Source organism: Castor canadensis, chromosome 11, assembly GCF_047511655.1.
Source record: "Castor canadensis chromosome 11, mCasCan1.hap1v2, whole genome shotgun sequence".
Taxonomy (NCBI): domain Eukaryota; kingdom Metazoa; phylum Chordata; class Mammalia; order Rodentia; family Castoridae; genus Castor; species Castor canadensis.
Window position 1 is genome coordinate 19,209,589 of NC_133396.1, and position 21,324 is coordinate 19,230,912.

Here is a 21,324-nt window from a genome sequence, read left to right on the forward strand (position 1 = left end):
ATTTGTAGTTGTCACAATAAAGGGGAGGAGTACTATTGGTATTTATTAGGCAAAGGCCAAAGCTGTTGGGACTTAACTTCCTGCAGTCCACAGGATAGCCACCCCCAACTCAAGGATCATCAGTCTCGAGGATCTATGGTGCCAACATTGAAACACTGTTTGTTAAACCCTGACGTGTAGATGTTTTGTATTAAAAGTTTCAGGAAGCTTCTTGAATTATGGTAAATCTGATCTCATTTAATCCCTTAAAACACTAATTCTGTCTCCTTGAAAGTTTTCTGTTTATTTTTCTAAATTTAGTTGCATAGAGTCATGGATTTTAGAGTTAAATGCACCTTAGGAATCATCAACTCTCTTGTTTTACAAAAGAAGAAAATAATGAGGAGGTCCAGAGATACATTCTTTCAGAAGAGTCACTTACCCGAGGTTGCACAGTGAGTTTACAGATAGTCTGGAACTGAGAATCAGGCCATAATAAAATATAGCAAAGTGCTAACAATGTGTGATTCGTTTAATAAACATTTCTCAATGGTTAATGTGTTATTTTCAGAAGCAAAAGATACTCCCATTGTCCTGGTTCCTATCTCATGGCTCCTGAAACACTGGAAGTTATGGAAGCACTTATAACTAATAATCTTAGGTTTTCAGAGTCTAAGTGAAAATTGATTTCAAAAGTGAAGCCTTGTGTATTAAATCTTTTTAATTAAAAAAGGAGCATATATACTTCTTTTTTATTTTTATTTATGTTATTGTTGTGTTTGGCATTTACCAAAGTTCTTATGATATACCAAATAGATCATACTTGAGTTCACCCCCCTCTACCATTCATCCCCTCCCCCTTCCTAGAATAGTTTCAACAGGTATCATTTTTTTCATCTACATACGTGTGTACATAGTATTTCACGGTAGTCACCCTCCTTCACCATTTCCCCACCTCTTCTCTTCCCCCACCACTGGTACAAACCCCCGCACCCCCTAAGGCAGGACCTTTCTACCCTCCTGTTCTCTGATTTTGTATAAGAAAAGAAGAAGAAGAAAATGATATTTTTGGTTGTTTAAGATAGCTACACAGGGAGTTTCCTTGTGGCGCTTCCATGTATCTATGTATTATAGCCTGATTTGATTCAGCTCCTCTTTTTTCTTCTTTTACCTTAGTCCCTTTCGTATGGTGGTTTCAACCAGTTTAAAAATTCTATATTCATTCTTGTATAGAAAGTACATTACCCATATTCACCTTCTTATCTCCCTTCTTTTACCCTTCCCCCTCTAATATGTGACCTCCCCTTAGCATGACCAGTTTTTCATAGTATTGCTGTATTTGTATTCCACATATGAGAGAAGACATGCAGCTTTTGGCCTTCTGAACCTAACTTCACTTAAGATAATCTCCAGTTCCATCCATTTACCTGCAAACAACAAAATTCCTCTCTTCTTTGTGGATGAATAAAAATCTATTGTATATAAACACCACATTTTCTTAATCCGTTCCTCAGTAGCAGGGCATCTTGGCTGACTCCATAGCTTGGGTATTGTGTATACTTCTTAAATGTTTGATGGAATCTTAGCTGACCTACATATAGGCATCTTTATCTGGATTAATTTTCTTAATCTTTCAGACAGGAGCTTACCTTACCACCTACCTGGGGAGAGGAACAGTGATCTCACTCTGAATCTGAGCCAATATTTCCCTAAGGACATCTCATGTTGACATTTTCCGTAGCTCAGCTAATTCTGTCTGTAGTATTTGCAGTTCATAATTTGGCTTCCAGATTTTTCATACATTAAGTGGAAATTTCCTGCCCAAGTTGTTAGATGAAGACGCTAAGATCTTAGATTTTTCTTAAGAGCCTTAAATAAGAAACTTTATTAAGGAATATAATGTTTTGGAAACCAATTGCTGGGCAGTATGAAATTACTGAATTGTCCATGTGGATAGTTGGTTTGTGGTATTTTCATGCAGGGGCAGAGTTTTAAGGGTACTAGGACTACTGCAAACTGTGGTTCTGTCTCCAGGGCCTGCAAAGCTCACTTCGGTTCATCCTTCTGTTTTACTGGACTCTCCAGAAGCAGTAGCAGCAGCCTGCCCTGGTAGCAGCAGTCTTCTCATTCTCAGTGAAGCAAAATCATCCTAGATTTCCTGACCTTGGCTGTGTGTTTATCTTACATTGTTTTTTTTTTTCTTCACATTTTTTATTAGTATATATTAGTTGTACAAAGGGATTTCATTGTGATATCTCCATACATGCATATAATCCATCCTGATCAAATTCACCCCCTCAATTTCCTCCCCCTAGTCCCCTAACCCATTTCTTAAAACAATTTCAGTGCATTTCATTGATCCATTTTCATACATGGTATAAAGTACTTCGACTGTATCCATTCCCCTTCCTGCTGGTACTGATCCCCAAGCAGAACCTGCTTTACATTCCTGCAATTCATTTTTCTTTTTCCCTCTTGCTTTTTTGGTGGTACTGTGGTTTGAACTCAGGACATTGTGCTTAATATGCAGGTATTCTATGGCTTGAGACACACTTCCAGCCACATATTCATCATTCACTCATTTTATAAGCTCTAGATTCGACATATGAGAGAGAACATGTGATATTTGTCTTTCTCAGCCTGGCTTATTTCACTTAGTATGATCTCTAGTTCCATCCATTTTTCCTGCAAATGACTTAATTTCATTCTTCTTTATGGCTGAATAATACTCCCTTGTATGTATTCACCTCATTTTAGTTTACTTTTTTGTTGAGTCTCATTTCAGCATCTTGGTGATTCTGCTTGGTCTTGGCTTCACAGTGAGTTCCCTTGTCCTTGAGGGGCATGGTGAGATCAGCCCTGGGTCTGGTGTCCCTCTCCACAGGTACATCAGACCCTGCAGCAGCTGGATGGCCTTTTACTTCCCGAATTGGAAACAGCCATGGAGGAGTTCAACCACAATGGCAGGAGAATTCACTCCCGTATGAGCGCGATCAAAATAACCTCATCACTAGATTTGAATTTAAGACAGGAATGAAATAAGAATGGAGAAAGTTACACTTGCTGCCTGGGCAAGCAGGCTCTTCCACCAGAATTTCAGTCTGTATTTGGGTAAGGTCAAGGTCACTCAGAAGTCTGCAAAGAACCTTGATGTGAGCTTCCATCCTTTGGTGCAGGGGGTCAGTTCAGCCTCAAACTTGGAAAAAGTTTCAAATGCTTTCAGTGGTCATTATGTGTTATTATGCTCTATTTAAAACATCTTATTAAAAATAGTCCAGAAATGTTGCCCTTCAGGTCAATACTTGTTAATATAACTTGCTATTAACTTTGAACATTTTGGGGGGTAGGGCAGCACTACATACAAAATACTGAAAACTTTGGGGAGGAACTGTCTCAGCATTTTTATTTCTTAGGGCACAGTGGCTGTACCTTGTTTGCCTCTGAGGTGTGGAGGGTCTTCTACAAATGCATAAAACAAGGAATGAAACGAAAGGATCCTCGGATTACTTTCAGGAAACTCTCCTGACACTCACCTAATTAAAAACTCTTGGGCTGGGATTGTGGCTCAGTGGTAGAACACTTGCCTAGTATGTAAGAGGCCTGGGTTCATTTTCTGACACTAGAAAAAAAATCTTACTTATGAAACATGAATGAGGTGGTGCTGCTTTGTTTGGAAATAGAATCACATGGCATTCTTGTAAACAAAGAGTTTCTATGTGGTTTTTGTTAATTTATTTTATTATCATATTGTTGTACTGGGGTACATTGTGACATTTAAAAAAGTCCTTACAATATGTTGTAGTTGAATTCACCCTTTTTATGTGGCTTTTTAGTTAAAACATTTTTCCATTTTTAGGATTTCATCCCTTTCTAAAAAGAAACATGTTCTTTTTATAACTTGTGAATCCAGTGTAAAAATAAGCATGGCTTCCCATCGTGACTATTTCTATAATGTATGGTTCCAATGTGCTGGGAAGGGGAAGCACACCATCCTTTCTCTGAAGTACTCAGCTGCTATTTGATGCTGTTGGTCTGAGGCAGGAAGATGGCATTGTTAATGACTACATCTGAAATCTGGAAAAACCTGGACATAAACAAGTTTACACATGTGAGTAAATGTAAAAATAATAAAATGACATAAAAAACCCCAAACAAGCTGGATGTGGGTAATCTCAGCTATGAGGGACACTTAGGCAGAAGGATTGTGGTCTGAGGCTGGCGCCAGATAAAAATGCCAAATCCTATTGTTACTAGTGGGTGGTGTCAGAAGACCCCCATCTAGATGATCCGAGGTCCTTGACATCTGGAACAAAGAATGGAGTGGAGACACAGGGATTGCAAAGTAGTAGCAGAGTTTTATTGAGCGTGAGAGAGAATGAGTGGAAGCAGGAAGGTACAATCCCCAGGAAAGGCAGGGCAGGGAGCAGGCTCTGGCCGGCGCTTAAGAGCTCAAGAGCACCATTGCCTTGGGGTGATGGGTATTTACACACTACAAATTGTGAGCAAGGGCAGGGGGATGGGTGATTGACAGATTGACTGCACATGTGAATTCGATGAGACACAGTCCATATTCATTAGGCTGTATTTAGAGGACATTGCATGTATGCTCAAGTTTGGGTTCAGATGAAAAGGCTGCTTCAAAAGGGGCATTTTGGGGTGATGTTGGGTGGAGCAAGGTCGCCTGTTCCCCATGACCTGGTTTGGGTATTTTCCCTGAATTTCCTGCTTTGCTATCTGAAAAATAACTAAATCAAAAGGGCTGGGACTGGGGCTCAAGTGGTAGAGCTCTTGCTTACCAAGCATGAGGCACTGAGTTTAAACCTCAAATTGACAAGAAAAAACCCCAAAAAACAAAGAAGCACATACACCTGAGGAGCTGCTTGAACACCTCTCTGCCTCCACAATTCTTCCTTTCCGATGACCAGCATCTACCCTCCATGGACTTGATCTCGGGGACAGTATGGCATGAGGAAAGGGCTTCATCCCTGTGAAGACTAACACCTCAAGGAGAGTGTTTAGGGAGCTCTGAGTAGCTGAGAAAATAGGTGTCTTGTCTCTGATGAAATTATGTTAAGATTTTAAATGATGTCCGTAATACTAAAGTATTATTTTGTTAATTATTTGTTAAATCAAATAGAGCATCCTACTTATTTAAAGGCACAAAAATTCACTTGGGTATTTATTATCCCATTTCAGAGAGATGCAGTGGATAATATTTATGATATCAGCCTAATTAAACTTGTGTTTGCTCCTCTGCAAAATCTGCTTTCACAGATTTTCAAATCATTTTCATGACTATGCTTATAATAATGTATTTCCTTTTGGAATTTATGATAAAATTCCATCTTTTCAGATGAAACCGTTTGAAGCCAACTTTAGGAATTTCTGGTGAGGTAACAGAAGACAAATACCTTAGCTTATGTACCCTGTGCATTCACATTGGAAATATTTAAGAAGGAAATTTAGAAAGAAAGTGCTCAGATCCATTTTAACATTCTGTTATTTTTTTATGGAATTTTGTCAATTTTAAGAGAATAAAAAATTTTAACTTTTCTTGAGGCCTTTCTTGGAATTTTGAAATGTTAATGATAACTAACTTTCATCTGTTATTTTATGAAAGTGTAGGACACCCAAGAAAGCTAAAGAGGAATGGAGGAATTGATAAAAAACGTTGTTGTGGGTTGATTATTAAATTGCAAACTTGTAAGCTTACAAAGGTTCTTGTAGACCTCTGCAGTTACTCCTTTTGCAATAGTAGAGACCCACCTCCAAGATCTCCACACTAAATGCATTTTTTATTAATGTGTGCTGTCAGAGACAGTGAGAAACACACATGTTGATGGAGGATCTTTCTCTTTTTCTTCCTGTCTCTCTTCTTTCCTCTCTCCCTTCCCTCATCTATCTGTATCTATCTATCTATCTATCTATCTATCTATCTATCTATCTATCTATCTATCTATCTATCATCTTTAGCAAAAGCTGTCACACATAGAAAGACAGTGTCAGTTGTCATTCTCTCTCTGTGGCCTTTGCTTCATTTTACTTTAAGGGGGAAGTCTGAATTTGTTCCTGTTTTTGAATGCCCTATTTATTAAATGAACATTTCTTAAAATCTTTGTTAAAATTGAACCAACTTGATACTTATTCTTAGAAAAAATATTCAAATGACACATTTAAGAAAAACTGTGTCAAGCTGACATTTGTTGCTATTGGCAAGTGTAGGGCTATCATGTAATACTACTTGTATTTTAGTTTTCATTGTCGCTTTTTAAAAATGATGCAAAATAGCTGGGAGCTGGTGGCTCACACCTGTAATCCTAACTACTCAGGAGGCAGAGGTCAGGAGGATCGTGATTTGAGGCCAGCCGGGGCAAATAGTTCAAGAGACCCTATCTTGAAAAAAAAACCATCACAAAAAAGGGCTGGTGGAGTGGCTCAAGGTGTAGGCTCTGAGTTCAAGCCTCAATACTGCAAAAAAAAAGTGCAAAATATATTTAATATGCTGAAAATATATATCAAAAGATATTTTAGGCTGTTGACCCCAAAATAAGTAAGGTTTTGTAAAATAAGTAGAATGAAAAAAATGAAGTTCTTTGAATTAATAAACCTCAGAAAAGGATAAAGTTCCTCTGTAAAAGTCCTAGTTCCACAGAGTTTGTAAGTGTGATGTGGCTACTGGTGCTAGACAAAAGGAAAATACTTAGGAAGCCCAGGTGCCAACTTCTCATGGCTTGAAATCCTTTTGTTTAATTCTGGGTGCTATATTTGAGGGGGGAAATGTATATGTATGTGTATTATATATATTATATGTATGAATATTTTGGTGGTACTAGAGTTTGAACTCAGGGCCTCACACTTGCTAAGCAGGTAGTCTACCACTTGTACCATTCCACCAGCCCTTTTTTGGCTGGGTATTTCTAGGTAGGGTTTTGGGAACTATTTGCCTGGCTGGCTTTGAATCTTGATCCTCCTGATCTCTGCCTTCAGAGTAGCTAGGATTACAGGCATAAGCCACTGGCGCCCGGCTTAGGGGGAATATTTAATTGTAAATGTGGTCATTATATCCAAAACATGTCTCCCAGATAATGAAGAGTATGGAAACAATGACAGATATATTGCCAAAGAAATTAGAATTTTGTCTAGAAAAGAGAAGGCTGGATGGCTGTTTTTAAATAGCTCCAAAGGCTGAACCAGGATCAAAGAGCTGCAAGCTACACAGGGAGACAGATTTGGCTCAATAAAAGGAAAACATTTCTCACATGGTGCTTGCTTTCAATCAAATAAGCTGCCTTACAAAGTCATGAACTTTCCAAGCTCTGGCCACCTTCAACCCGGAGGATAATCTAGAATAATCTTTCAGAAAGAATTTCTGTTCTGGGTGGGAGGATGAAGTAAAAGTCATTTCCCCACTCATTAAAATTCTGTAAATTTAATGTTCCTATTAGTATGCTAGAACACAAGCTCTGATATTGGATCTTGATGGAAACTTTTGGGTGTGGAGCACCTGGTGGGGAAAGAAAAAAAATGACTTCATCTTGACATGGTAGAACAAAGCTCTCATTTGCATAAAAACTGTCATAGAGATTTAAAAATCCAACTTCTTGGTCTTAGCAAACTAACAAGAAATCATTTGAAATAATTTATTCATAGATAGATGTAAACAATAACAGCAGTGTGTGCTTCAAGACAAGGGTGTTAGAATTAACTGACAGAGGTGACAATATGAGGTTCTTTTCACAAGGTTGGCAAATTCCTGGCTTTAATAATCTCAGTTATAAACTCTGCTGGGAGGGTTTTGTTTTGTTTTTCTCTTTTTGTGGCACTGGGGTTTGAAGTCAAGGCCTCACTTTTGCTAGGCAGGTAACTCTACCACATCAGCCATTCCACCAGGCCCGTTTTGGATTGAGTATTTTCGAGACAGGGTTTTGTGAACTATTAATCCAGGCTGGCTTCCAGCCTCAATTCTGATCTCTGTATCATGAGTAGCTAGGATTACAGATGTGAGGCACCATTGTTCAGCTTGGGAGGGGTTTTTCAAGGATGAGAGAGGTGCTTGGAAACTATGATTACATTTCTCAAAATATATGAATCAAAGGTTTTTTTTTAAACAAAATCCTTTGCAGAAGATGTCCTGCTACTCTATTGCTATACAGATTTTAGAATGGCCATTGCTTAGAATGCATTCCGTATATACTTTTTGCTTTCAATAAAATGTTTGTTCTTCTGTCACATCCTCACCCTCCCTGCCACCATGAGATTAAGAAGATGCTGCAGTCCCCTGGCTGGTCCCTGGCTTCTGTCCTACTTAGAAGGCTGGTCTCCCCTGGTTTTGCCCTTGACTTGGAATTCAACATTAGTTTTAATGGCCAGAGGGGCAGCTGGTGTCCTGCTTTCATTCTGAACCCAGGCTGAGGGGCATCTTTGTTGGTTCTTCTGTTACCCAGTGTCATATTTTAGCTACTGATAATTTTTTAAAAGTGATTTATTACTTACAGGATTTCAGATATTGGGGGGGTTGCTTTGACAATATTACTTGAGCTACATTTCAGGTGATTTATTTTCATCCTTTTGTCTCCTCTTGTGTGAACTACTGTCTAATTCCATGACGTCATCAGGCAAGTTTGGGCTTCCTTCCCTTAGAGCCTCAAGTCCTGTAGCTGTTTCCTTGGTGCCACTTGCTAGATACCTTGTTTTTTTTGTTTCTAATCTCTGTGAAGACAGATGGCACTTATAGGATTCTCATCCTTCTTTTCCCTTTTGCCTTGAGTTCAGAAACACAAGAACAACCCTAGGAATCTCTGGATCAAAAGCCAACAGGTAAAAATCCATATATGCATCCTTATGGGTAAGTCCTCTCAGAAGAAAAAAACGTTGATCCTCTCACTTAAAAGTTGACTGGAGAGCTGAACTTTAGAGTTTCAAAATAAACGTTTTCTTACCATGTAGTTCTCAAGTAATTTTAGAGCTGACAACAATGTATGAATATTATATTTCTAGCCTTTTATTCAGTACTGTAAATAAATTTTATGGTTCAAAAACGGTTCAATGATTTCAGTCTTAAAAACTAAATATGCTCTTAGCAACATGTTCTGTTATGTCTGAGTATCATGGGAACTATGATCTGGACTTTTCTGTCTGTGAACAATCCTTTAATACAAATACATTATCTTAACATGAGCCACAGAAGCACAGAGTGAGGGTTTTCACCATCAGATTATTTTTGGAGTGGCCTCATATTTTGCCTTGACATTAGCCATAAACTCGGGTCCCAGGAGGTAAGAATACACAGCTAGAAAACCAGATCTGGGAAGATCCCCAGAGAGAGGCTTCCTTGGTGTGGCTTGATGGTCCTATGGACTAGAGGCTGCACAGATAGGCTTCAGTTTTTGGAAACATCCAGGCTGCATTAGCTAGGTCACATTCTTAATGTCATATTTCTTTATTTTTCAATGGAGGAGAAACATTCAAGGTTTTATTGATTGTAATGTTTTGATGAGAAACAAGTTTGGCTTAAGACAAAGTTACACTTTTTTTTATTCATATGTGCATACAATGTTTGGGTCATTTCTCCCCCCTTTCCCCCACCCCCTCCCATACCTACCCTGCCCCTTCCCTCTCCCCTTAACCCCCTCACTACCAGGCAGAAACTATTTTGCCCTTATTTCTAATTTTGTTGTAGAGAGAGTATAAGCAATAATAGGAAGGACCAAGGGTTTTTGCTGGTTGAGATAAGGATAGCTATACAGGGAGTTGACTCCCATTGATTTCCTGTGCATGTGTGTTACCTTCTAAGTTAATTCTTCTTGAACTGACCTTTTCTCTAGTTCCTGGTCCCCTTCTCCTATTGGCCTCTGTCACTTTAAAGTATCTGCATTAGTTTCTCTGCATTGAGGGCAACAAATGCTATCTAGTTTTTGGGTGTCTTACCTATCCTCATACCTCCCTTGGAAATTACATTTTTTTTTGATGAGTGGTTTGTCGCATAGCTATTAACTCTATTTTGTGGATAGAGATTGAAGAAGTTGAAGTATGCCCAAGAGGTTCAATTTTAAGCTTCATTCAATGTGCCTGGAAGATGAAAAACTACATTTTTGGTTGTTTTGATGATGACATTCCTACACAGATCTTATTGGTTTTATATTTGAAGGAATAGATTGCATGGATTATGTTTGGGTTCCTTCTTTTATCACTTTAAATTTGACTTTTTGTGCCATGTCTTGTGTTCTTATCTTGAGGAGAGGCTTGTGGAGTTGATTATCAAATTTGTGGTTCGGTCATTTTAAATTCCTTGAATGGAAATGCCTTTATGCAATTTGGCTAGCTCTTAAGTTTGTTTCTCCCTGGGCCCTGTGCCACCTCCTTCCCTACCTTAATGGGTTTCATTATCCCTAGTCAGACAAGATAGAACCATGTGGCTTCAGGGATTCTGTAGACGTGAAAAAAAGGGGCTGTGTCTGCTCATGGGATAAAAACCTCAGCACTGAAGAGTGGAGACAAGAAATACTACTTTGGTCAAGTTTTTGGCTAGAGATGTGGCTAGATGTGGCAAAGGAGTGAGTACTGGAACATGTCTTTTCTCTGGGGCTTTCAAGGTTTTAAGAAATCTGGCATTATATCACATGTCACATATCCAACCTTCTTTCCTAAGGCTCTTTATTTGGTCCATATCCTAAATGTCCTAAAGTGCCACGTCTTTTTCCTGTGGAACTTGTGGTGAATATTGTGAAATCAAATCCTTTACTGTTAACATCTTTTTAGTCCTTGCTAGCTTCTTTGTGCTTTAGTTTTCCTTCCCACCTATAATGAAAGCTTCTTAAACTAGGAGGCATATCATCTGTTTCTTTTTTTTTTCATCTTATGAAATATCCCACTCAGTTACAGACACAAAGAAACTAGGTATTAATTAATTATAAGCTTATTATTCTAATAATATCATCCTTTTTTAGTGAACTAAGCTTTTGCCTATAGTGTTAGGGACACTAATTTCAGTGATGGTGTCATTCCTTTCTTGTGTGATGTTACAAATGCCCACATGCAAAATGAGTATGATCTTGATTTTATGAAGAAGGTACAATATATATAATGATGCAGCTAGATCATAACTGATAGCTTCATTCCTTCCTAGATAAAATATTTTCTTAAAAAATTCAGGAGTGATTTTGTAACTTGCAAAAGTAAGTTTATTGAAGCATAGAAAAAAGAGCAAAGCTTTCATTTCTACCTTTTCAAGAACATTCTCATAATAAGAAGATGCAGGAGGTGTGGTTCAAGTGGTAAAGCGCCTGCTTTGCAAGCATGAAGCCCTGAGTTCAAGCCCCAGTCCTACCAAAAGAAGATGCAGAGAAATTGGCTAGTCATCTATTTCTAAACCGAAGCTTTTCCCCTGGAGTTATGCAGAAAGACATGTAGATTGTTGTAATTTCTTCACTTGTGCCCTTCTTGACTTTTTTTTTTTCTTTGAAAGACACTCTTGTTCTTTTGGGAATTGCTTATTTTATTTTCACCTCTGAAATATTGCTGACTTGAGATGAGACCACTTTGCCATCCACCACCTCCTCTATGATGGTCTTTGTCACTCTTGTCTTGTTGGGATCTGAAAATCATGGGACCACAAGATCAGTCTGGAAACTAGCACAAAAACAAACATCAAAAGAAATTCAATTCTGTTCATAAAGTATGTGTGAGATTCTGAACAACAGCATACATTTCCTTCTGATGAGCAAATCATGCATTTACTTTTAAATTATAAAATTATCATCAACATTAAAAAATGTCTACCTCTTCCTTGACCAGAACAGCTTCCAGATCTTGAGTCATCTGATGCTGTGATCCTGGATCCTCCAAAACCAGAACCACTGGAGAAAAGAATAATTATATTTTCCTTTGCATTTTGTAATGGTAGGAGAAACCTTCCATGCCAGTGATTTTCCATGGCAAAGCTTTAAATGTCTTTTTTGTTTTTTTTTTTTTTAGATAGGTTCTCATTATGTAGCCCAGACTGGCGTGGAACTCACTTATGTAGCCAGCATCAGCCTCCTGAATGCTGGGATTACAGATATTCACTACTACACCCAGCTACTTGAGATGTTTTTGATTGGATTTGTATTTACTTATAGAAGTCCAACCCCTGTGTCCCTTTGTGGGTAAATTCAGCAAGGCATGCATTTTGGCATGTGCTAGGTTGCATTTACCCTCCCTCTCCATCGAGGAGGCGGCGGTAGGTTTCAATCTCCATCTCCAGATGTGTCTTGATGCCCAGCAGTTGCTCATATTCTGTGTTCTGGCATTCAGTCTCACCCCGGAGCTGGCACATCTGCTCCTCCAGGCTGTTGATTTTCACCTGGATTTCTGACAGCTGAGCTGCATAGCCAGCCTCTATGTCAGCCAGGGTCCCTTCCAGAGAACTTTTCTAAGAGAAAAAGCAAGTAAAAAGTTTATGATGAAGGGCTGGGATGTGGCTCAAGTGGTAGAGTGCCTAGCAGGTCCAAAGCCCTGAGTAACACCAAAAAATATTCATGATGAAAATAAGTCAATAGATGATGTAAGAAAAGTAAATTTTTTTTTTAGTGGTACTGGGGTTTGAACTCAGGCCTCACACTTGCTAGGCAGAAGCTCTACACTTGAACCACTCTACCAGCCCTTTTTTGGTTGGGTATTTTTCGAGGTGGGGTCTCACAAACTACTTCTCCAGGCTGGTTTCGAACCAGCAACTGGCTTGAAAAATAAAATTTTATTTGGTACTTGAAGTATACTTTTTAGATAGGTTCTCATTATGTAACCCAGACTGGCATGGAACTCACTTATGTAGCCAGCATCAGCCTCCTGAATGCTGGGATTACAGATATTCACTACTACACCTAGCTACTTGAGATGTTTTTGATTGGATTTGTATTTACTTATAGAAGTCCAGCCCCTGTGTCCTCCAGGCTGTTGATTTTCACCTGGATTTCTGACAGCTGAGCTGCATAGCCAGCCTCTATGTCAGCCAATATTGTTTTAGTAACAACCTATATTGTTTTATCATTGCTTCTTTAATTTTTGTTGGCATTACTTTTTCAATTAAATATTTTGCTTAATTGAAATAGAGTGAATTATCTTTTTTTTTTTTGGTGGGACTGGGGTTTGAACCCAGGGATTCTCACTTGCAAAGCAGGCACTTTACTAGTTGAGCCATACCTCCAGTCCATTTTGCTCCAGTTATTTTGGAGAAGGGGGTCTTGTGAACTATTTGCCTGGGCTGGTTTCAAACTGTGATCCTCCCAATCTCAGCCTCCCAAGTAGCTAGGATCACAGGTGTGAGCCACCAGTGCCCGGCTTAGCATGCATTATTTTTAACTGCTTTATGGTTTCTAGAACCACTGCTTTTATTATGTGCCTAGTGAGCATCTTGCAAGGAAAGAAAACTACGTTTGTAATTTGGAAAGCTATTTGCACATACCGTGGCCAGTTGGGCCTGAAGCTCAATTTCTAGGGACTGCAAGGTACATTTCAGTTCTGTTATCTCATTCTTGGCAGAACTGGCTGTCCCAGCATCAGTAGAGATCTGGGCTTGCAGGGATGCACTCTAAGTGGAAATAAAACACAGCTGTTGCAGGCTGAGGTAAAGAGTAGGAGTGATTTGTGTATGACTGCAGTCTTAGATGCTTGGTGGAGACATTTACCTGCTTCTTGAACTGCTCCTCGATTTCCTGGCGGTTTTGTTCAGCCATCTGCTCATACCGTGCCCTCATATCATTCAGTAATTTGGTCAGGTCAGTTCCAGGGGCAGCATTCATTTCTACAGTCACATCCCCGCCAGAGCTTCCTTTCATATTCTTCATATCCTAGCACAAAGGAAAAAAGGCCACAGAGATGCAAACAGAAAAGCAGCAACTTCCTAAGCTGTGCATGGCTGCAAACATTTGAAACTGGGACACTGAAGAAGGAACAAAAAAATAAAGTTCAGCTATAATATGCTCTTATTTACTCTTTTCTGGTCATTGGAGGTGGGAAATTCATTTTGATAAAATTGAGTGTATTTTTACAGAATGGGTATGAGAGAAAACATGGAAGCTAGAGCTGTTCATTCACTGGGGACTTATTCCTACCTCCTCGTGGTTTTTCTTCAGGTAGACCATCTCCTCGGTGAGACTCTCAATCTGCATCTCCAGGTCAGAGCGAGTCATGGTCAGCTCATCCAGCACTCTGCGCAGGCCATTGATGTCTGCCTCTACACTCTGACGGAGACACAGCTCATTCTCATACCTGAAGGGGTGGCAGGAAGTCAGACAGTGAGCTGGCTTGGCATATGTCAGAGTACCTCCCTTTCTTTCACCTCTGAGCATTTTGGTAAATGAAGCCTAGGGAGGTTTCTCTCATGTCTAATGTTAGTTCTAATTATATCTAATAATTTTATAACAAAATTATCATCTTTAATTTACTTCCTTTTTTATGGGATGATGTTCCTAAAGTTTACCCTTGGGATATTTGTGAATTTAGGTCATAATCCCTAAACTATTTTTTTTTTCAGCAGGCAGATTGATTTTTACTTTTCTTATAACAGTTGTTTTCAGCTCTTTGTGTTTCTTACTTCAGTTTGAAGTCATCAGCAGCCAGTCTGGCATTGTCAATCTGCAAAATGATCCCAGCATTTTCAATAGTGGCCGTAATGATCTAGAAAAAGTGATAATAATGAATGCATTGCAGACAATTGTTGCCTTGTGTGTGCACACTTACCTGTGAGGGTAGGTGTCTCCTCTGTTGCTCGCTCTTAAAGATGAATTGATCTGCAAATGTATTTAGCAATGAAACCTGTACGCTTAGAACTACAACTTTCTGCAGAAAGGTAACAGTCTGAGCATTTGTTGGAATAGGCATAGAACATTGTTTTGTAGAATACAGGCATCTGCGTATTTCTGCTGTTTGGAAAATCAGTGTTCCATGTACTCTTTCAGAAGATAGTGCAAAAATTAAATTTCACTTCATAAAAACACCCTGAAGTGCTGGCAGCATGGCTCAAGTGGTAGGGTGCCTGCCTAACAAGCACAAGATCCTGAGTTCAAACCCTGGTACTGCCAAAAAAAAACGCCTTTGAAATATATGTTCCATACAACAGTGGCTAAAAATTTAGGTTCCACTACATTCTTATCCAATATTTGCACCAGATTTTCTAGGAAGAAAAATAGTCCTACAGACTATTTAAATCTAGAAAGACACTAACATGTATCAACCTGTTAATAATAAAATAATTAGATGAAACTCATCATTGACTCATTGCCATCACTTTTATATACCTATTAGCTTCCTAACATTACATTAGTTTTATGCAGAGATACACAAATTTGAGATGCCAGCAGAAAATCGGTGTAGTTGGATGTCACATACAGGATTGTCCTAATTAAGAAACACCAGATCCCCTTTGGCATATAAGACAAGCAAATATTTTCAAATAATTCCTTGACTTAAAAATTTCACTGTAGTATACGGCCTGAGTAAAAGTGAAAGACATATCCTACAAACTCTGCCATGGATTGTGACCCACCTGGTTTTTGAGATCTTCAATTATTGGGTAGTATTTGCTGTAATCTCTCCCAGCTCCAGAATCTCTAGACCCAGGCCCATACTTGCCATACCACTCCTTGATTTTGTTCTCCAGATCAGCGTTGGCCTCCTCCAGAGCGTGGACCTTGTCTAGGTAATTAGCCAGGCGGTCATTGAGGTTCTGCATGGTTTGCTTTTCACTTCCTGAGAAAAGTCCCCCATGGCCAACACCACCACCAAGGCCATCTCCATAGCTGTAGAAATCTCCACTGGCACCACTGCTGAATCCAGAACCTCGGCCAAAGCCAGAGCCCCTGCCAAAGCCAGTCCCAGAGCCTGAAGCTGTTCCCAAACCACCCCCTACTGAACAGCTACCAAAGCTCCCTCCATTGCCACCTCCAAAGCCACCACTAGATCCCCTGCTCAGACCACAGCTCCTGGTTCCTTGGAAGCCCTGGGCAGAGCTGCCCCCCAGACCACATCTGCTACCACTGCTGAAGCTGCTCCCACTAGTGGACACCTTGCAGGAGGAGACGTGAGCTGAGCAAGACATGCTCTAGTGAAGGTGTAGCTTGTCCTTGTGAATGGAGAAGTGGCGTGAAGAGTCTGTCCCACACTGCCTTTCTGGCCTTATATACACATTTTTAGGGCGTTCCTTTTCTATGTAACTTCTTAATCTGTATTGTAGTTTTACTAATCCGTAATTGGATAATTTCTTTTTTCAAGAACCCACTCTACTGGTTCTTTTTCTGAGGCTGGATCAGAGGAAAAAAAAAATAAGGTGGGGCAAATAAAAAAAAATTCTGAATTACAGTTTTAATCTTTCAGAGGTTTTGATGACTAGCAATTCTTTTCTGTTAAATTTGTCTCGTGGTTTCCCAGTTGCATGGAACACCCCCAGATTATCAAATGTAATTAAAATATTTAGTATGATGAGAAAGAAAAATTTCCAACATGTAACTTTTTGTTTGTATTGTCAAAAGTTGAACGTAGCTTTAACATCAGCATTAATTTCAGATTTAATTAAGCATCCTTTTCTCTGGTTATTTCAACCACCCTATTCTTGAGATGGTTGAAGTTTGTGTTGTTATTGCTTTCTTTGTATTTTGAGATCAACAGAGATACTTTTACTATTAATAAGAAAAACTTAAACAGGTAATAGTCTTCCATGTAAGTAAGTATTGGATCTCAAGAACATGCTTATTCAAGATGATAATATCTAAGAAAGATCAGGCAAGTTTTCAGGCAGATTGCTTTAGCAGCAGATCAACATTAGGTTGTAAGGGGTGCAATGCTCCAAACATCTTTTCTTTCTGATTGAACTGTAGTCTGATATAATGATAGCAGCTTCCTTCTTTAGGATCAGATCTTAAGAAATGAAGAGCTGTTCAAAAAGCCAAATATTGTATGCTTTTTCTCATATGCAGGACCTAGACCTAAAATGATGATGATGGTGGTGGTGGTCGTGGTGGTGGTGGGACATGAGCGTAAGAGGAAGACTGTGTGTAGACAATCAGTGGGATGGGAGAGGGGAAAAGGCAAGGGTAATAGGGGGTGAAGAAGATTGAAGTACATTGCATATATATATATATATACATATATATAAATAAAATGTACTTCAATATATTTGTATATATCATATATTTGTACATATTCATATATATATACATACATACATATATGTATATGAAGAAACCATTATGAAATCCACCAAATACTGTTTGAAAAAGGAAGGAAGGAGAGGGAGGTTAGAGGAATGTGAACTTGTTCCAAGTACACAGCTATAGAATTATCACAATGAAATCCCCTTGTGCTACCAAAGTTTACTAAAAAATAAAATAAATGAAGAGCTGTGTTGATTTCTCCTGTCTTTGTTTTAAAGATACCTGGTGAAGAGGATCTGAGCCCAATTTTAATAGTCCATAAAGTAATTTTACAGATGTTGAAATCTAGAGATTCCCCTCATCTTTGCTTTGGTTTTTTTGTTTTTGTTTAAAAAGTATTTGGAAAAAGAGACTTCTGATAAATCATGTTATGGTGAGGTCACTGTGTAGACCTGAAATCTGGAACCCTCCCAAGCTCACTTTCTGCTTTGTGTTGTTCTGTCCCTCTGAACTAAAGATGATCTCCTTTCATCTCTGCTCATAACTTGTCCAGTTTAAAAGTGTCTTTTTAAAAGACCAGTACTTGCTGGGCAGGCACAGTGGCTCACATCTGTAATTCCAGCTACTCAGGAAGTAGAGATCAGGAAGATTGTGGCAGAGACCATCCTGTGCAAAATGTTCACAAGATCCCATCTCAACCAACTGCTGGGCACAGTGACATGACCTGTCATCCCGGCTACACAGGAAGTATAGATAGGAGGATCACAGTCCAGGCTGGCCCCAGGCATAAATTTGAGACCCTATTCAAAAAGCAACTAAAGCAAAAAGGGCTGGGTGGTGTGGCTCAAGTGGTAGAGATCCTATCTAGCAAGCACAATGTTCTGAGATAAAACCTCAGTACTGCTCCCCGCCAAAAAAAGTCCAATTACTATATGATTCCACTAGTGTGAGGCTCCTACTTAATCAAATTCACAGACTCAGGCAGTTGGATGGTGGTAGCCAGGTGCTGGGGAAGGCAGATAGGAAATTGTTTGATGGTTGTAGACTTTCAGTCTTACAATATGGAAAGGGTTCTGGAGATGGGATGCACAACAGTGTAAGTGTATTTAATACTGCTGAAATATATACTTAAAAATGATTAAATGGTAAATTTTATATGTATTTTGCTGCAATTTTTAAAAAGATGTCTTTTTAAAAAAATATGGATACTTACAAAAATATTTCTTAGCCTCCTCATTTTTATACTCAAGAACTTTCTTCTTTATATTGGCAGCTCTTAAATTATGTCCACACTTTAATTTTTATATTTAATCGTTTGTTATTTAATGTTCTGCCTTCTCTTAACTTTCCCTTAAACTGCTTTTTTTTTTTTTCCGTATTGGGGTTTGAACAGGGCCTTCACCTTGAGCCACTCCACCAGCCCTTTATTGTGAAGAGTTTTTTTGAGATAGGGTCTCATGAACTATTTGCCTGGGCTGGCTTTGAACTGCGAACCTCCTGATCTCTGCCTCCTGATCAGCTAGGATTACAGGCGTGAGCCACTGGTGCCCTGCACTTAAACTGCTTTTCCTAGGATACATTATTAAATAGATGACGATCCCCTTTGCTACATAGCTCTTGAGATATTAGCTTTTATGCTCTACCTGTACTATTTTCACAGTGTTGTGATCTTACTCTGTTTTTAGGGAGACATTTCTCCAAGCGTTACAGGGTGTTCTACAAGCTTCTAAATTGTTAAGCTGGGAATAATTCTCATATCACTCTCCTAAGGTAGGTAAAAAATGCCCCAAACATGATATGTTGGTCATCTTGCCTCATCCCTCCCCAAAGTAAGGAACCAAACAAGTATAGGCACTAATGATGAAGCGGTGTGCCATGCCAGAGATGGAACAAACGGCGATCAAGCTTTCTCTCATTTTAGATTATGAAATGGAGTCTTTCCACTCTCATGAAGGCTGACACTGGGTTAAGAGAAGGTTTAAAGAATAGGGGAAAGAAATCCGATGGAAGACAGAAATCTAAGAGCCTGCGCGGAGCTGGGGGTGGGGTAGGGGAACACTTTATATGGAAAGAATGAGTGAAGACAAGATTTAACTGCATCTTTTGCCTCTGAACTTTGCTTGGGGTTTATGGAGTTTTTCTGAAGCTGTCATCTGAATTGTAGCTTTTTTCATGTTGGCAGCTTCATTTACCTCGTACTTTGGGGTATCTGAACATTTGAGTCTTAACTGAGGAAGCCTGTGATGACTGATGTGTTCTATCTTGTTTTTTACCCTTCTTCTTGATGCAGTTTATAAAACTGGCACTCGTCTCTTCTTTGTCGATTTTATTAATGAATTAGTTTTGGCAATGTTGGGGATTTCCAAGGCCTTGAATGTGGTTGCCTCTGGGTTACAGCTCCAGCTCTTTCTTTTTTGTCTTTTAAATTAGACTTCAAAATTAAGTTCTTCTGTGGTGCTTCTGAGTCGTTTCAGAACTGACCCATGGGAATGATGTTTAATGATTAAAACATCCATTACTGCCTCAAATTATTTGCCTAATGAATCAGTGTGTAAATAAACACATAGATAGACTCACAGGATTTTCTTCTCTTTGTTAGCCCTTCAGTGCATTTCCATGCTTTCTTTCAGTTGGATCCCTGCGGTTTTCTTTTAAACGATGATCCACCAACAGACTAATCTTGATTCTATGATTTGCAAACTGTCTAGAACGTGTTTGGTATTTAGTGGATTAAAGGGTTTTAATCACATATATAAGCAGAATTCTGTTCTTGACTGAAGTATTAGAATTCTTTAATAAACATTAGTCCCCTTTGTTTTGAGGCAACCTCAAATGTAATACTCTTTGATTTGAATTAATGACTTGCCAAACAACACATTAGCTCTTGGCATTTCCTTCATCTGAAAATGGAAGCTTTAAGAATTTGGTAAGGCTTCAGTGGAATAGGACATTCAGAAATGCCAGCTTTAATGCCTGGTATCCAGGAGTTGTGTGATTCATGATAATTTAAAGGAAACAGACCAAAACCCAAATGTTTGAGTTTCCACTTCAATGCTCTGTCCTTAGTTATATGCTGTTCTGAATGGTTTATAATTAGCAGTTTATTTTGATCTGTAAGGAATTGTATAAACAACATTTCATTATAAAATCTCACTTTTATAGTTAGTACAGATGATTTGCAAGTAGTAGCCATCAACTTGTTTTTGTAAGACATTGCTAGTATTTAAAAAATTTTATTTAACAAATTTTATGTTCTTAGATTAGTAGGAAAGTCAAATACTGAAAGGCATGGCATATCACTCTTGATGAATCCTTGTAAAAGTGGGAATAGAATTCTGGACTTCTATCTCTGGCTCATTTCAGATAATATTCCATTATGCGTTTTTCAAATAAATAATAAGATCAAAATAGTTAAGGGAAGTAATTGGGCTCAGAGTATTTATTTGTTGAGTGGTGATATAATGGAACAAAAAAGAGTCAGATTTGATGTGTGAACTGTCTCTTTGCAATGCCTTGACATATTGAAGATAGACAAATACGCATTGGAAGGATGAGTAAAAACAACAGGGATTGACACACGTCATGGACAATTTAGGTCACTGATTACTGTTGTCCTTTACTATATGTTCTGTTTTCTACATCCTTGTTCTCTGCCTTCTGCATTTGTGATTCTTGGGGTGTGTGTGTGTGGTTGTGGTGTGGAGGGGGGTCTCAGCACTGAGAGGAGGTATTGTTTGAGGAGAGATAGGGAAGACCATGCAAGACCACCTTGGGACTTTCCCTGTAGAGAACCACTGAGTAGATTAGCTTTTGTTGGTGGTCCCTAGGTTCAACTACTTTGAATAAAAATATTTTTGCCATAGTATGTGTCCTGAGAGGCCATGCCAGTGGATTCAGCACCATCCATAGATAAGCCATCGATTCTATAACTGTTTCTTTTTCTTCACTCCTTCCTCAACTTTCTCTTCATCACCTTGCCCATTCTTTCTCTTTGAGTCTTCTTTCTTATTTTCTTTGTCTAGCTAAAGGTTTGTTGATCTTATCATTCTAAAAATGCAACTGTTGATTTCATTGATCTTTTCATGAACTGTCTGAGCTTGAAAGGTCCTTTTGAGCATTTCTTCATACCAGATAGATAATAACCTCTTCTTCAGAAAATCCATAGACAAATACAGTCCAGATTGGGCAGCAGCCCCCCCCGCCATGTTTCTTTCCACTGCTA

At 38.8% G+C, this 21,324-nt stretch overlaps 1 protein-coding gene across 1 annotated transcript; it reads right to left on the reverse strand.

Moving 5' to 3' along the window:
• Window positions 1-11,221: 11,221 nt before the first annotated feature.
• Krt24 (keratin 24) lies at window positions 11,222-16,090 on the reverse strand. Its single transcript, XM_074048915.1, has 8 exons — window positions 15,500-16,090; window positions 14,549-14,631; window positions 14,067-14,223; window positions 13,641-13,802; window positions 13,418-13,543; window positions 12,171-12,388; window positions 11,758-11,834; window positions 11,222-11,572 (listed from the first exon to the last, which is right to left on the reverse strand). Exons 1-8 carry the CDS (start codon window positions 16,049-16,051, stop codon window positions 11,469-11,471), a joined length of 1,479 nt encoding a protein of 492 aa, XP_073905016.1. The 5' UTR covers window positions 16,052-16,090; the 3' UTR covers window positions 11,222-11,468.
• Between the last annotated feature and the right edge of the window lie 5,234 nt (window positions 16,091-21,324).

Excerpts from the sequence above, each read along its gene's own strand:
- Krt24 (XM_074048915.1), bottom strand. The coding sequence starts at position 16,051 with ATGTCTTGCTCAGCTCACGTCTCCTCCTGCAAGGTGTCCACTAGTGGG. Across the intron at positions 12,389-13,417 it reads TTCAGGCCCAACTGGCCACG|AAAAGTTCTCTGGAAGGGAC; the intron begins GTATGTGCAAAT and ends TTTTTCTCTTAG. Across the intron at positions 11,835-12,170 it reads CTCCTCGATGGAGAGGGAGG|TGGTTCTGGTTTTGGAGGAT; the intron begins GTAAATGCAACC and ends TCTTTTCTCCAG.